Raw genomic sequence first — 16,646 nt, forward strand, 5'->3', positions numbered from 1 at the left:
ACTTAACTGGCAGACACTGCAACATGTGATGAGGAGTCCCAGGTAGACTTTGCTTTATTTTAAGGGGTCACACTGGTCTATGTGAACCTCCAGATACTCATAGCAGCAGTGAGTGGTCACCTATGGATTTGGGGTCAAACACCAATTATTTTATTTTTGACGTGTTTTGACGTGTAATGCGTGTGAAGAACAGATGGAGGCAGCAGTGAGCAGTGAGACTTTGAAGTCAGCAGATAATTATACAGCAGAAGAAGAAGAAGCAGCTTCTGTCTGCACATGTGAGCAGCATGTCTCCTCCAGGAGGGAAGATAAACAGACCCAAAACGGTAAGAAAACACGTTTCATGTTAAGAATGTGGAAAATAAAGTAGAGGAAGAGAAAACGTTCAAACTTCATGTTCTGTTATTGAGTTTTAACAGAGTTCATTCATAAATATCCGGGCGGTTAGCAGTTAGCACGGACAGCTAACATAAACACCGTGAACTGGTTTATTCCTTCAGGTTATAACGTTAGTTTATTAACTGGGTTTAAAGTCATTTATGCTGTTTGTCATGTAGTTGGTTAACTGAGCTTCAAACTGTTATTAGAAGAACAGAAAAGATGTACAGAAGCAAATAGAAAGAGAAATAAAGAAAGAAAATTAGTTAAAACTTTCATGTTCTGCATGAAAGTTGCTGGTTATTAGTAGAATATGTTAAATAAAAGGGAAGTTACCTAAATTAACCAGCTTGGAGTCCATTAGAGCTGCAACTATATAACATTATTGATCAATCTGTCGATTATTTTCTCCATTAATCGATTAGTCGTTTGGTCCATAAAATGGTGAAAAGATGTCGCCCTCAAATGTCTTGTTTTGTCCACAACTCAGAAATATTCAGTTTACTGTGATAGAGACTAAAAATAACAGAAAATATTCACATTTAATCAGAAAATTTGGACTTTTTCCTTCTTAAAAATTATTCAAAACGATTAATTATCAAGATAGTTCAAGTCAACTTTATTTATATAACACATTTCATACATAAGGCAAAACAACAATGTGCTTTACATAAAATGATAAAACAAGTACAGGTGCAGAAAGAATCAATGACAAATATATAAAACAGACACACACTAAGAACTTAACTATAGACTGAAGTAAAGTTTTCAACCTGCTTCAACAGCGTTCAGTGTGGCGTCTCTCAGGTCTTCAAGCAGCTTGTTTCATCTACTTTGGGCATAAATCCAGAAGGACGCCTCCCTGCTTTAGAGTTAATATGAGACCTGTGGACCTGGAGGTTCATGCTGGTTTGTGTCCAGTTAGTCTTTTATACACTGAGGTTTATAGGCTTTGTATACAAGTAGCAGAACTTTAAAATCAATTCTAGTTTTGGGTGACTGGTGAAAAGACCATCACAGTAGAATAGTCTGCTTGTTATATACACATGGATTCATTTCTCAGAGTCTGGTTTTAATAGAAAGGTCTGTTAGTTTGTTGATAATTGTTTGATAATCAATTAAGTCATTTTTAAGCTAAAATGTCAAACATGTGACGTTTCCAGATTATTAAAGGACATTTTCACACTTTTCAGATTAATCAATAATGAAAATAATTATAATTAAAAAGAGGATGAAAGTAAAATATTAACATTGTATATTGCTTAATACAAAATATTGAATAAATATTAAATTTACAATAATGTATACGTCAAATTTGTCGCGTTTGCTTGGAAAAAAAGACTGAAACAATTAATCAATAATCAAAATAGTTGTTTATTAATTTTCTTTCAATTGTTGCAGCTCTAAAATATTTTAATATTGTAACTGTTGTCTACATTATTTGCTCCTTATTTGTTTTGCAAGACACTTTAAGCTGCATTTCATGTGACATTAACTTTATTATAATTATTATTAAGTTACATTTTCAAATCAAAGAAAAGTTCATCTAACTCCAGTTTTAACCTCAAAATGCATTTTTATCTCAGCAGCTCAAACAATCAACGTGTGATTGAACTAAAAGTGATTTCCAACTATTCAGGGATGAAATCATGTGGAAAAACATACTTTTCCACATATTCACCAGGAAAACTAACCAACTAAATCACACAGATTTGAAATAGAGAGTTTGTACAAATGGAAACCAAAAGAAAACTGAAGTTTGGAGGAAAGTTTGCTGCTGGTAGAAATCATCTGTCACAAGACAAATACGGAGCAAAAAGATAAGACGAATCAATCCTGAATCCTCAGACTAAAAACCAGCCTTAATAATTAAATATCCAGATGAAATGGTGCAGAAATATGAACTCTGAGCTGATTCTTCTGCTCAGTTTCCCTGTTGTGTTATCAGTCTGCCCTCTGCTGGTCTGATGGTCAAACTGCAAGAGGAAGTTTAATTTTCTACCTTCAAGTTCTTGATGAAAACGTTTCCGTGAAGTTTAGGAGCTGACAAACCGACAGCCTGTTGTTATTAATCTTATTTCGACGTCGTCCTGCAGGAGTTGGGGAAGAAGCTTTTCAAGCGGCGGCGTGTTCTCAGCAGAGACAAGAGGAAGAAACGGCAGATAGTCGGAGCCGTGGTCGACCAGGGCCTCATCACCGTCCATCACCTGAAGAAGAGAAAGTCAGTGATCAACAGAAACTGTCAGGACATTAATAATAAACACTCAACTCATCTCTGACAGTTTTTCATTATTTTATATGTTGAGTAAAGGAGGATGTGTCACTGATTAACAAAAGACACAAACTGATTAAATTAATCAATTATTTAACTAAAAATATCTTTAGTTGAGGACAAACTCACAATTTTAATTTTAATGTTTGCTTGTTTGTTTTTAACTTTGATACCAGCTAAACTCTGTTACAAACAAGAAAACCCATCATCTCATCATGTGGTTGTGTGACGTTGACTTCTCCTTCAGGTCGAGTCCGAGAGCGAACATCACTCTGTCCGGGAAGAAGAAGCGAAAGCTGCTCAAACAGCTGCAGCACCTGCAGCAGGAGAAGGCCGGCATGGAAGGTAACTTAGCCTAGCGTAGCTTAGCTTAGCATAAAGACTGGAAGCAGAGGGAAACTGCTAGCCTGGCTCTGTCCAACGCTAAAATACACCTTCCATCACCTCTAACACCTTAATCCCACCGGGCACGGCGGCGGCGGCGGCGTGTTCTGGCTGCAACGCGTCATAACAAACATCTAACTATGTTTGTTTCTGTTTGCTATCGTTTGCTAGCGTTAGCAACATGGCTATCCAGAAACAAAGGGAGTTGAAAAGTTGTCTGTTTCCACTTTAAATGTGCTCTATAAATAAATTGACTGTATTCTCATATATCACATGTCGGTCGTTTAGATGAAACAAGATTCTTCATAAATCACATGAGGGGACACTGTGACCTGGATAAAGATCATTCCAGCCTCCGTTTGATCAGGATCGCTGATGTTTTCACTACGGCTCTAGTCAACCAAAGAAAATCGTACATAACCGTCAACTAATCGATTAGTCGCGGGGGTGGGGGGTGGGGGGGGGGTTGGATTTAACGGGAGAGAGTGAACTCAGCAGTCACACATTTCTCTGTTTAGCGTCTTCAGGCTAGGCTAACCCATTGTTGCTAACTTTGGAGCTAACCTCCTTCACTTTTCCAGCATTTGAGGAAACAACAGACGTGACTTTTTAGCATTTATTAACTGACACACTGTAGTCTGTGCTGTACATTTACTGCCAGACTGACAACTTACTACTAATCTTTTCCTCTGCTCCGCTCGCATCCACCGTCACCTCTCTGCTCCTCGCTCTTTCCCGCTCGCTACGCAAACATACTCCTTAACGGAGCCGTGCGACCAGTGGTTTCCCAGGCAACGACACAGAGACTCCCAAACACTATTGATTTCTGAATGAATGGATATTTGGCGTTATTTTTGACATTAAAAAATATTTTTTTGGCCTGGCGGGGGTTCTCGTTGTGTCATTATGGAGAAACACAGATTCAGTAAACGTTCAGTAAACGTTGAGTACAGTTAGATCCAGCAGGCTCCATCAGGTTGGGAGAGTTCAAAGTTGTTTCCTCCCGCTGCAGGAAATAATGGATTAATCCTGGAAAGCTGCTGATGTAGCACTTTTCTCCTTATGAAAGTAACACAGAGATTATTCGACCAATGAGAATTTGGTCAGACGAGAGCATATCGACCAACTAACCGACCAGCAGACTACAGCACTAGTTTTCACTGTTTGTGTCTCCAACTCTTAAATGTTTCCTCTGCTGTCGTCTCACTCCACAGTCGAAGCTGCAGCGGAACAGCCGAAGAAACAGGACTCGTCGTCTGCTCCGATTAAGAAGAAGAAGAAGAAAACCGCTGGATCCCAGGAGGACGTAGAGATGGCAGACATTGAATGAAGCGATGACAGAAGTATCAGCTGGGCAGCGTCCCACCGGTCAATCAGATGGACAATCGGGACCCGGACCGTCCCTGCGTGGAACGCTGAAATATGATCGAGCGGTTTCTCTGCGCAAACACGAGAAAGTTAAATCAGTTTGTTCACAGTTTGTGTCCAGAGGAATAAAAATCTGTCTGCACATGTTTGAGACAGTCAGGGAGGGTTTTTATATAAACATACTGAGACAATACAAAGACTCAGACAGATACAGGAAACTACGGAAGATCATTTCTGCCTGGAAAAGGGAAAAAAAACAGGTGAAAAATAATTCACTTACAGAGTCAAACTTACAGTTTGTCAAAAATTTGATTTAAGTCTAAATTATTCAATTTAATTCAAAGTCAAAATTATGAATTTAGCAAGTCAATATTTTTCTCTTTGAAATTCCTAACATTTAATGTTTTTTTGTTCTTTTCTTGGCATAAATGAGCTTCCATAGATCCGCATGTAGATGCTTTATAAGTAAACTGAATTTCTCTGTGATGTAATTCAGTTTTGCATGATTATATTCTTTGTATTTCTGTAAATGCAAACCTCTTTGATTATTGATAACCTGCCTATAAACTGCTCACATGAAGAGGGATTTTATTTCAAGTTAAAGGTTTTATTAGAGGAAGAATGTGCTTTTTATCTGACCTTTGAGTTTGTCAAAATAATACTTTGGGTGAAAGTTTTATTCTACTTCTAAAGCTTTGTTTGTGTTTTGGGCGTCCTGCAGGTCCTTTAGATTTATGACAAAATAATTTATAACAGGGTTAGTTGTTCCATATTCATCCACTTTGATTGATTAACCATCAGTTTATGACCTTGGTGGTCATCTGCTGGCGTGCATTATATTGAATGGTGTTCCTGATATTTTGTCCACTCAATTAGCATACATGAAGAGGGCAAAATATTTGGAAAACTTTTCAATATAATGCACCACCAACACCCGCTACAACCTCGGTAATAAACATAAAGTAGAATTTTCACTTTTCTGACAATGTCAACAAAAACTGAAAATATATAAGTTTCTTAAATATAGCTTTTATGGCAGAGCTGTTGTGTTGGATTACATCAGATTTCACCTGTCGTCCTAATGAAGTGCAAAACATGCAGCTTTACTTTGGACTTAACTATTCCATTATTTGGATTTCAGCTTTGTAAATCTTATTTTAGTCATTAAAACCTAAATCTAAATCTTGATTCACCAGCAGTATTTTTTTTTTCTTTCTTTGGCGTAAACGAGCTTCCGTACCTCCACACATGTAGACGCTTTAAAAGTAAACTATGAATGTCTCTGTGATCTGATTCAGTTTATGGTGAATATATCCTTTCTGTAAATGGCGGAGTGTTATTGCTTTTCTTTCAAATGTATTGTTCATATTCAGCCTCTTCAATAATTGATGAACCTGCCTATAAACTGCTCGCATAAAGAGGGATTTTATTTCAAGGCAAATGTTTTATTAGAGGAGGAATGTGATTTTTATGTGACCTTCTGAGTTTGAATATAGATTATTTTTATTATTTTATCAGTAGTTATAATAAAACAGCGTGTTATAGCCCCCCCCCCCCCCCCCCCCCCCCCCTCCCCGTAGAGGACAAAGACTAAAATGGGTCAGATCTTCCGCACCAGCCATCATGTAATGTTCATCCCGGAGAAACCAGCTGCTGCTGCTGACGAGATTTACAGCTTTTTAATGACAACATGTCGCACATAGAGACGATTTTATTCGCCGGCCGATGATGACGGAGAGACGTTTATTATTCCACATTTAAAGGAGAGAAAAAAACACATTTTATATTTCGAAGGATTTCTGGATCGTGCCACCAGTGTTTCCATCAGCATGTCCTCTCGGGATGGTGGAGCATCTTGTTGGCTTACTGGGATGAACTGGTTTGATTGAACAGCCGCCGGTGCGACCTGACGGACGGATGCTGCGAGTTAATCTGTGTCCTCCTCGGTGGAAATAAAAGGTACACCTGCGTTGTTGCGGAGGGAATGAAAACCAGATGTCTCCTAAATGACACCAGACTGCTTTGTGTCCCAGTTACGCTTCATTTTCTGGCAACATCAGCACGAATAAAAGCAGCTCAGCGACTGATGGTGGAATAACCGAAGCTAGCTCGTCAGCGAACAGTTACACAAAGGCAGAAATCAGCTGCGTGTTATGAAGCTTTTTAAGAAACTGTCCTTTTATAACTGTAATTTGTGACAACATGCTAGCTTTATTAACGTTGCTCTTTGGCCTTCAGCTAGTAATTAGCACCTACAGACTTATTAGTGTCCAGTTCGCTCAGACTAAACGCGAAGCTGTTTTTAGCTTCGACTTCGCCCGGAGAAGTGTTTTCAAGTTCTTATTAGCCTCAAACGAACATAAAGACAGAAACAGGAAACTACGGAAGATCATTTCTGCCAGGAAAAGAAAAAAAACAGATAAAAAGTTAGGAATGAATAAAAATGAAGATACTTGTAAATTAAAATTATGAGATTAGGAGTCACAATTATTCATTTACAGAGTCAAACGTATCAGTTTAAGTCAAAAATTGCATTTTCAGTCTTTTCAGAAAGTCATAATTATGAACTATCAAGTCAGTATTTTTTTGCTTATAATTTTTACTTTATTATGTCAAAATTATGAGACAGTAAGTAAATATTTGCACCTACAGACTTGACGCCCAGAGCGTTCAGACTAAACGTGAAGCTGTTTTTAGGCTAACTAGCTAACGGTGTAGTCATGTGACAGATCTGATGTTTGAAAGCTGGATTTCCGTCTCAGACAGATTTATACATTTCTGCTGAAACTTATTTTCATCAGTGTCCTCTCCTTGTGTTGGTGTCTCTCAACAGACGCGGTTTTTACTTTCATGCCGCGGAGAATGGTTGGTTGGTTACGTTGGTTAGCCTCGAGTTTTCTCTTCACACTCAGTTTTCCAACAAGGATATCGATATTGATGTAATTGATTGATTTTATGAACACTAATGACTTCAGAGCAGCTCAGACAGGAGACTTCAGACGCTCTAGCTCAAATTCATGACTTTACTGTCTGTTCTGTTTATTTAATTATCAGTTTATTTAACAGGATTAGTAGTGAGAGAAGTATTTCTTTTACTTAAAATAAATGGAGCAATAGCACAGTGCAAGAATATATAAGTAAAAGTATAGAAATATTTAATGAGTCATTATGCAGATTAGCTCCTTTTAGTGTTATTAGTATAAAATATAAAATGCTCTTACTTACATTTTATAACTGGCTGAAGGTTGAGGTTTGACTTCATGTTTTATAAACTGGTCATATGTTTTGTAATTAAAATATTAACTAGAAGTATAAAAGTACAATTTTTACTTGCTGAAATGTGTCTAAGTGTTAAGTAACATAAAATAGAAATAATCAAGTAAAATCAATTAATTTACAGATTATAATCTCCATTAATCACTTGGTCTATATAGTGCCTCCAAGGTAATCTTCTAATCTTTCTGTCTTGTTTCTTTAACAATTAATTTTCTATTGATCAACTAATCAACTAATCGGCTGCTTGTGTCGATGCTAGATTGTGTATTTCTCCACCAGATTATACTCCTGGGAGTGTAAAGTCACGTATGGAACTAAAACTCAAAAAATAATGGTACAGTTGGATAAAATGTGGGGGAAAACTCATAACATTTTAATTTTGGTGGTTAGTCCTGACTACAAAAATACAAATACTGTAGATTCACCTGAGATCTGTATCTGTATCATTCTTGAAATTTAAAGTAATTTGGGTGTTTTTGTGAGTAGACTACTTGTATACGCTGACGTTCAACGTTTATTTCAACATATATTCAGCAACAAAAATCTTGTCAGATAAAGTAAAAGCGGTTAATTAGAGCCCTCTTGCTTTAATCTGAAGCTCCGTCTCTGCTCCAGACACGATCAAGCCGCTATCACACCTGTGTTACCTGCCCGGTCGATAGTGGGTCAGATAGCAGCAGCTGTAAAAGGAGATAAGGTGAACTAATGCCGGCCTGTCCCCCTCACAGGAGACGGGGTAAAGTCCTGCTCTGTGGACTGTGGACTCAAAGAGCTGCTGAGCATCTGATGGAGGACTGCTCACTCTGCCAGCCTGGTGAGTTTCTGCTTTTAATACGAGACATTTCAAGTTTATCTGAGAGCTGAAGACAAATTAGTTCGTCCATCAAGAGCTAAAGACTCATTCAGAAAGCAAAGTCTAAGAAAATAATATTCAATAATGGAGTCAATAGTGGATTACAGTTAAATCCTTCTGAGTTCAACATCTTCTGGGTTCACTGTTGATTTTTTTTTTTTAAAAAACAACATAGTTTAAACATATTTAACAGAAGTTCTCCTCATTCTGTAGAGTCATGATTGACCTCATTCACTTTCTCTTTTTCTAAAATCAGAAGCCTCTGAAGGAGCATTTTTAGATTCCTATTTTTACTCCACAGATAGGTTTCAAATTTAGTTCTCTCCCCTTTTTTTTTTTTTTGTTCTATTGTCGGCTAAGACAGATCTGGGACTCGTGGGACAGCGAGAAGAAAGATTTTTGTAGTGTCACATGCAGTCGAAGCTGTCACTGCGACGCGCCGATGAGGTCCAAAGTGCTCAGTCTTAAAGTCTATCTTAAAACAATATTCACATGCTTGTATGTACATTAAAAGAGCTGTCAACTCTGTCTTCTCAGGTTTATCTGACACCATCTCTAAGGTTACTGGTTGTTCCTGCAGAGATAAACAGTGTATGTTGTAATTTGGGTGAATAAATAAAATCAGTGTTATCTCCGTTACATCACAGCAGCGACTATAAAGTTTCAGCGTCTGAGCAGTTCTTGTACGGACAGTTAAGCTGTTCCAGAGATTAGGAGCAGCCACCGCAAAGGCTCGGTCGCCTCTATTTTTGTGCCTGATCTCAAAACATCCAAGAACATCTGGTTGATCGACCTCAGTGCTCTTAACTGGAGTATGATGATGCAGGAGTTCAGCTAGATAAGGTGGCGCCAGCCCATTTAAAAAAAACCTTAAAAACAAGCAATAAAATCTTAAAATGAATCCTGAAACAGACAGGAAGCCAGTGGAGAGAGGCCGCTACTGGTGTCATGTGATCATGTTTCCTTTTTCCTGCCCTTGATTTTGTGGGGTAATTGGGTGCAGTGAGGTTGCAGTGACGGGACATGTTCCGTCTCAAACTCCGACTGACTGTACGCTCTGTTTTTGTCCAACAGAACGTTTCTGTGGATCTCTGCTCTCCTCCTGTGGACACTGAGGCGTTACTGAACAGAGTTGTGTAGATCAGCTGCAGCCATGACTCCTCCAGCGTCCGCTCGACCCTCGTGGACGCTCAAGCTGCTGCTCGCCGCCGCCGCTGTGCTGACGCTGACGGCAGCCCCTCCTGTGTCAGCTGTGGAACAAGAGACGTGTTTCTCCAGACAACACCAGAGCGCTATTGTTAATGTCAGACTGGCTTTAACCAGACCGGGGACGGCAATGGACGCTCGGGTGGTCCGGTCGGAGCGGGACTGTGTCCTGGCCTGCTGCTCGGAGGGAGTCAAGCCAGGTGAGCTAAACATACGAGGAATACCTGTCTACTGGAGGGATTTAGAGTTCAAGGGTTAAAGGACTGGTTCCCAGTGTTTCCAGTGTGTTAAACCAGCAGTCAGGTGTCTGTAATCATTCCTCCTGTTCATACTAGATATTAAAGATCCTTCAAATGTGTTTTCAATGGAAGTGATGGAGCCCAAAATCCACAGTGTGTCCACACAGTCATTTAAAAGTCTGTGTGAAGCTTCTATTCAGCTTCAGCAGTCTGAGTTAGTCATATCAAGTGGATATCTGACACATTTACAGTCTTTTTAGCATCAAATTCCCTCTTTGTGTTTCCTCGGACAGTGTTTCCCTGTTGAGCTGCAGGTGGAAGTATAGTAACAAAAAGAGGAACTTTGGTACTAAAAAGACTGTAACGTTGAAAGATATCTACTTGATTTGACTCATTTGGACGCTGAAGCTTCATATTAGCTTCAGACTGTGGATTTTGTCCTCCATCACTTCCATTGTAAGGTCATTATGAAGGGATCTTCTAATGGTCAGTATGAACAGGAGGAATGATTACAGCATTCATTTGGGCTCCTGACTGTTGGTTTAAGATGAACTTGGAAAAAATGTGAACCGTCTTTAAGTATGACATCAGTAAAAGCTTAAATTCCTTAACCATTGATGTTAAAAGCAACAATTAGTGAGGCGTAGATGTGTAAAAACAATAACCAGATGGCAGAAGTAACACAAATTTATATTTCTCTAAATAAACCGTTTTTAAACTTGATTCAGGACAGATAAAGGAAGTTTCTTTTCTGACCTTGTTCTCACTTTTTGTATCATCATTTAGCAAAATGATGCAATGGTTTATATATTCGCACAGAGGCACAAAGATAAACGGCTCCAAACATCCCAAGCTTCACTCGTGTTATCTGCGTCCCTGTGGGAGCCAAAAACATCGAGCCTCAAGGTACATTTTGGGATCGAGTCTAGACGGCTGCCTTTGAAAAACAGTGAAGTGGGTCAAAGAGAGATTCTGTGACAGGCTTTTTGTAGTGTTTCAGGCTGTGATGTAACAGCTTCACTTAGAAATCTGCTTTCATTTCTAAGAACATCGCACAGATATTTTGAAAGCTCAAAATCTCGCCAGAAAAAACGTCGGTCACATGATTCAAATTAGATGGATATTTGACTAAAAAGCAAATCAAAGAACAGGCATGACTACATGCAGACTGTTGTAGACTAAAACTGACTCCTCAGATGAAATTACAGACCTGACAGAACATGATTAAGTACCGTGATGAAATCTAATGATTAAAAGTACCAATACAGACATGTAAAAATACTTTACTTACAAGTAAAAGTCCTGCATGAAAAATCCCACTACAGTAAAAGTACATAAGTATTATGAGCTTGATGTAGTTAAAGTATTGCAGTAAAAGTAGTGGTTTGGTCCCTCTGACTGATATATTATTATATATGACATCATTAGATTATTAATAGTGAAGCATCAGTGTTAGAGCAGCATGTTACTGTTGTAGCTGCTGGAGGTGGAGCTAGTTTACACTACTTTATATACAGTTAGCTAGTTTAGTCCAGTGGTTCCCAACCTAGGGGTGGGGCCCCTCCAAAGGGTCAGCAGATAAATCTGAGGGGTCGTGAGATGATTAATGGGAGAGGAAAGAAGAAAAAACAAAGTTCTGATACACAAATCTGTTTTCAGTTTTTGGACTTTTTCTCTAATCTTTGATTTTTGCTGAAATATTGGATCATTTGAACATTTATTGAAATGAAAGCATGTGAGAAGTTTAGAGGGAAAAATCACTATTTGGTGGAGCTGTTAACAACTCATAGACATGTGAAATGTGACCCCGACTACACACTGCTTTTTGTAAGACGTCAAAAGACAAAAAGGTTGGAAACCACTGGTTTCATCTTTAACAATGTGTTGTATTTTAAAAGCTTGTTATATTATCCATTGTGTCAAATCTTCATGTGAAAAGTAACTAAAGCTGTCAAATAAATGTAGTGGAGTAGAAAGTACAATATTTCCCTCTGAAATGTAGAAAGTAGCATCACATGGAAATACTCAAGTAAAGTACAAGTACCTCTAAACTGTACTTAAGTAAACGTACTCAGTTACTTGCTTGTTAGCGAGTTGCTAACACATTAGCAACCACTTTGCATTTTCAAAATGGTGGCTCAAAGTGCTGAGTCACTGGGTACATTTACATGCATACTAATATTCGACAATTATTACAAATATGACAATATTCTGAATTTGATACGGGTCATATAAACATCATATTCCGTTTGGATATTCCGAATCAGGCCTTATTCCGAATGTAGCATTTCCAGAGTAAGACGTGTGTGATACGGTGTTGTTCTGGTTGTAGCAGCATTCTCTGGACATAAAGCGCATTTGGAATAAACGTCTCAACTGGAGTTTTTACCACAGTTTGCGACACACGGCCTCTTGCCTGTTTACGCCTGAGCTGGCAAATGACATATAGCCTACTGGAGCAGGAAGGTAGACAGAGGAGAGCTGTTCAGCTGGAAAAGCAGGATGGGGACGGAGGGGTTTGGTTATTATCCTGACACGCAGCCATGGACTGACGGTGACGACTCGGTGTGATGCACCAAAAACACTCAGCAGTGTAGTGAACAAGATGGGACAACCGAGGTACTGGATGCGCCTGTAACTATAAATTTATAATAACAGTCACATCAATATCACTTAAAAATATCAGGCAGCAGCTCACTCGTGTTTTTCACCTCGCTGGTTTACTTCCCTGCCTGCAGAGATGTTCTGATTCCCACTGGAGCAACTCTGAAAACCCTCTGCATGTAAACGGGAATATTAGCGGAATATTCATTTTCATTAGCCATGTAAACAGCTAAGTAGGAATGTTGTTTTTGGAATAAGGGCAAAAACGGGAATATTTTGTGCATGTAAACGTTGTCTCTTCTCTGTTCTGCACAAACACTGAACATATGATCATAATTCCAAAACTATAAGTTATATCAGCAATTTATAGAAACTGTGAGTGTCAGCAGACTCAGGCTGATTTAAAAGATGTTTTTTTCTGTGTAGATGGAAAATTTTGGTGGCAGTCATAATTAAAGTGAACGGGACGACTGTGTCTTCTGTTGTTTAGATGCTCATTTCTCAAAAATTATAAGAATTGTCAGATATGTTTGTACACTGTGACTGAGAGGAGGCTTTGCTCAACATTTCAATGTATAATTTGTCCATCTAAGATGGGAATTGTAAAGCTGATTTATTCTGGTTTTAAAGAGGGGAGCAGACAGTGTGTGATGTTATTATTTTTTCTCCCAACAATTTTATATTTTTTTGAAAAAAAAATTGTAAACTGTTATTTCTCAAAAACCATACAAAACACCAAAAAGCTGATTTATACCAATAAAGTTCCAAGTCTTGTGATTTGTTAAAAGTTTGAATGATGTCTTTAGGTTACAGTATGACAAATTTATAGGGTGTCAAAGTGGAGTGGGGTTGACCATGCTTTGATCTCTACGGGAAAAAAATGCATGTTTTTTTGTGATTTTCACAAAAACAATTTGTTACATCAACACCAAAAAATAACAGCACACCATTCCCAATGAAGGCGCACATTTTGATGTATTTTATATTAATGTGGCACAATAACTGGTGATATTCTTTTTTTTTTGAGTCAATCAGAATCAACATCTGTGTGTTTCTAAGGTGCCAAGTGCAACATGGCTGTGTTCAACGCCAACAAACCAGCCGGCGATAACAACTGCTTCCTGTTCCACTGTCAGACGGAGCAGGACTGTCCTCTAATGAAGGCTCAGGAAGGTATCAACACTTACGACATCTACAAAGGTAAATAAATCTGATATTTCTTAACTTTTTTATGGAACATTTGTCAGTTCAATTTACAGTTTTACAATTTACAATTTTAATTTAGCAGACGCTTTTATCCAAAGCGTCATACATCTGAGAGTTGATATAAGACAAGTAAAGACCTAATGACGAGAGAACAACGTGAGTAAAAGCCATGAAGCTGAGTTACAATCTGATACGACGTAGATGCCAACAGTCAGCGCACAGAGGCAACGCATAGAGAGCAAAGAAGCAGATTTCTTTTTCAGTCCATCAGGTGCAGAGGTGTTCCTGAAAGAGCTGGTCTTTAGTCTGTTCTTAAAGATTGAGAGGGACTCTGCAGATCGAACAGAGTTTGGTAACTCGTTCCACCACCGGGGAACTACAGAGCAGAAGAGTCTAGCTGGTGACTTAGGGTCCTGTTGTGGTACCAGGCGCCTTTCATTGGCAGAGTGTAGTGGGCGGGAGGGAGTTTAGACCTGGATGAGGGAGTTCAGGTAGGCAGGAGCTGTTTTAGTTGCTGTTTTGAACTTGATGCGGGCAGCAACTGGGAGCCAGTGGAGGGATATCAACAGCTGGGTGACGTGTGCTGTTTTGGGCTGGTTGAAGACTAGAAGTGCCGCTGCGTTCTGGATCATCAGCAGAGGTTTGAGTGTACATGCAGGGAGGCCTGCCAGTAAGGAGTTGCAGTTGTCAATGCGTGATATAACGAGAGCCTGAACCAGGAGTTGTGCTGCAAGCTCAGACAGGTGGAGACTGATCTTCCTGATGTTCAGGACGAACCGACACAACCGAGTGATTGAGGCCACCTGAACCTTAAAGGTTAGTTGGTCATTGATCATGACACCCAAGTTTTGGGCGATTGTGGGCTTGAGTTGGGTTGATTCGAGCTGGATATTGATCTGTTGTTGTATAGAGGGACTGGTTGGGAAGACAAGGAGCTCCGTCTTAGAGAGGTTAAGTTGAAGGTGGCGTTCTTTCATCCATCTGAAATACCGGCAAGGCATGACGAGATCCGAGCCGAGACTGTGTGGTCTTGCTTTTGAGATATCCAACACGAAGACTTCTGACAACATCTCAATCACATTTGGTTTGTGGCTATTGATTAATGGAGTAGTCCATTCATTAGGGTAAACAACATGATCAAGTCCACGTTTAACCATTTTCTCTAACTGATAAAGCTACTTCTCGTCTTTTCTAGAGCTGTTCTGTGGTTTTAGTTTGACCTTGTGTGCAACTTTTACAAGAAAAAGGATGATTATATTTGGCATTTCAGGCACAGTCATCTTTGTTCTACCTTATAAATATGTTTAGATAATTGTGTTAAACTTTTCCATCTCAATCTGTCTTCTTTCCTGCACAGGCTTGATTCATCCAACCACGATAAGACCTGTCACCACGACGGCCGCCACCACCACCACCACCACCACCACCACCACCACACCGGCACCTCCTACACCTAAAGCCACACAGCCCACCACCACTACAACCACAACAACCACACAGAGTACAACAACACCGCCACCCACCACACAGCTCACCACCACCACAACCACCACAACCACCACCTCACCACCAACCACAACATCAACCACCACGACCACCACACAAGGTACAACAACACCGCCACCCACCACAGTGACGACCACGCAGCCGACCACAACAACCACACAGGCACCGGCCACCACGACAGCACCTCCACCTATCATCATCATAGCCACGATGCCGGCAGTGACCTTGGCTCCAACAACAACAACAACAACAACAACAACAACAACAACAACAACAACAACAGCAGCTTCTACCACGACCACTGCAGCGGCGAAAAAGCCAAACAAAATGAGCAAAAAGCAAAATAAAATGACCAAGAAAGGAAAGCCCCATCCTGTCATCACCACCACCACCACAGCCGCCCGGCCAGCTCAGAGCTCCACGACATCACTTCCTGTTGTGACGGCGAGGAAAGAGGCTGAACACAGAACTACTGACAAACCACAGCCCAACACTGAACCTCCCACAACTACAACTACTACAACAACTCCCACCACTACTACTACATCCACTACCACAACAACCACCATCACCCCTACTACTACTACTCCAACTACTACTACTACTACCACTACTACTACTCCCCTTCCTACTACCACTACTACTACCACTCCTACTACCACTACTACTACCACTACTACTACTACTACTACTACTCCCCTCCCTACTACTACTACTTCTACCACCACTACAACCACCACTGAGCCGTCCACCACAAGGACAGCTCCAGCAGCAACACTACTCATCGTTCCCAAAGGCGCCGTCCAGTCCGACCACGCCCTCCAGAACCCGAGCACCGCCCGGGGTAAAGCGGTGGCGGCGCGCGGGGCGGTGAAGAGCGGCGTGGTGGCGTTCATGGTTTTGGGGCTCGTTGTGCTCACCCTAGCTCTGGCCGTCGGTGGCCGCAAGGCGATGGAGTCCTTCGACAGACGCCATTACACGAGACTGGAGCTCAATGACCTGCACTATGAGGTGTGAGGACACAAGATGGAAGCTCGGAAGGACAATTAGCAAGACTCAAAATTAGTTCATTTAAAAAGTTCATCTGATAACATTTTAATTTCTAAATAGCACAAAGTTACACAATGATTGAATGTCTGCTTCACTATGTTAAAGAGGCGTCATGGCTTCAGAGAGTACTAGACTGTGATTGGCCAGAAGGTGTGCGTTACTTTGAGATAACTGCACAGCTCTGACACAGTGTCCTCAGTCCGTTTACATTTTAACAGTTATGTTTATTGCCCTAACATATGAGTGAACAAAACATATGAGTTAACAAAACATATGAGTTAATAAAACATATGAGTTAACAAAA

General features: G+C 40.0%; 2 protein-coding genes across 2 annotated transcripts; both read left to right on the forward strand.

Moving 5' to 3' along the window:
* The first annotated feature begins 219 nt into the window (after positions 1-219).
* On the forward strand, positions 220-5,590 carry c23h11orf98 (chromosome 23 C11orf98 homolog). Its single transcript, XM_042403092.1, has 4 exons — positions 220-326; positions 2,475-2,599; positions 2,898-2,995; positions 4,249-5,590. Exons 1-4 carry the CDS (start codon positions 288-290, stop codon positions 4,362-4,364), a joined length of 378 nt encoding a protein of 125 aa, XP_042259026.1. The 5' UTR covers positions 220-287; the 3' UTR covers positions 4,365-5,590.
* Positions 5,591-6,000: 410 nt separating this feature from the next.
* mansc1 (MANSC domain containing 1) lies at positions 6,001-16,309 on the forward strand. Its single transcript, XM_042404081.1, has 6 exons — positions 6,001-6,361; positions 8,407-8,492; positions 9,606-9,937; positions 13,640-13,780; positions 15,144-15,392; positions 16,089-16,309. The coding sequence occupies exons 3-6, from the start codon at positions 9,685-9,687 to the stop codon at positions 16,307-16,309; spliced, it is 864 nt and encodes a 287-aa protein (XP_042260015.1). The 5' UTR covers positions 6,001-6,361; positions 8,407-8,492; positions 9,606-9,684.
* The last annotated feature ends 337 nt before the right edge of the window (positions 16,310-16,646 follow it).

The sequence above is a fragment of the Thunnus maccoyii genome, chromosome 23 (assembly GCF_910596095.1).
Source record: "Thunnus maccoyii chromosome 23, fThuMac1.1, whole genome shotgun sequence".
Taxonomy (NCBI): domain Eukaryota; kingdom Metazoa; phylum Chordata; class Actinopteri; order Scombriformes; family Scombridae; genus Thunnus; species Thunnus maccoyii.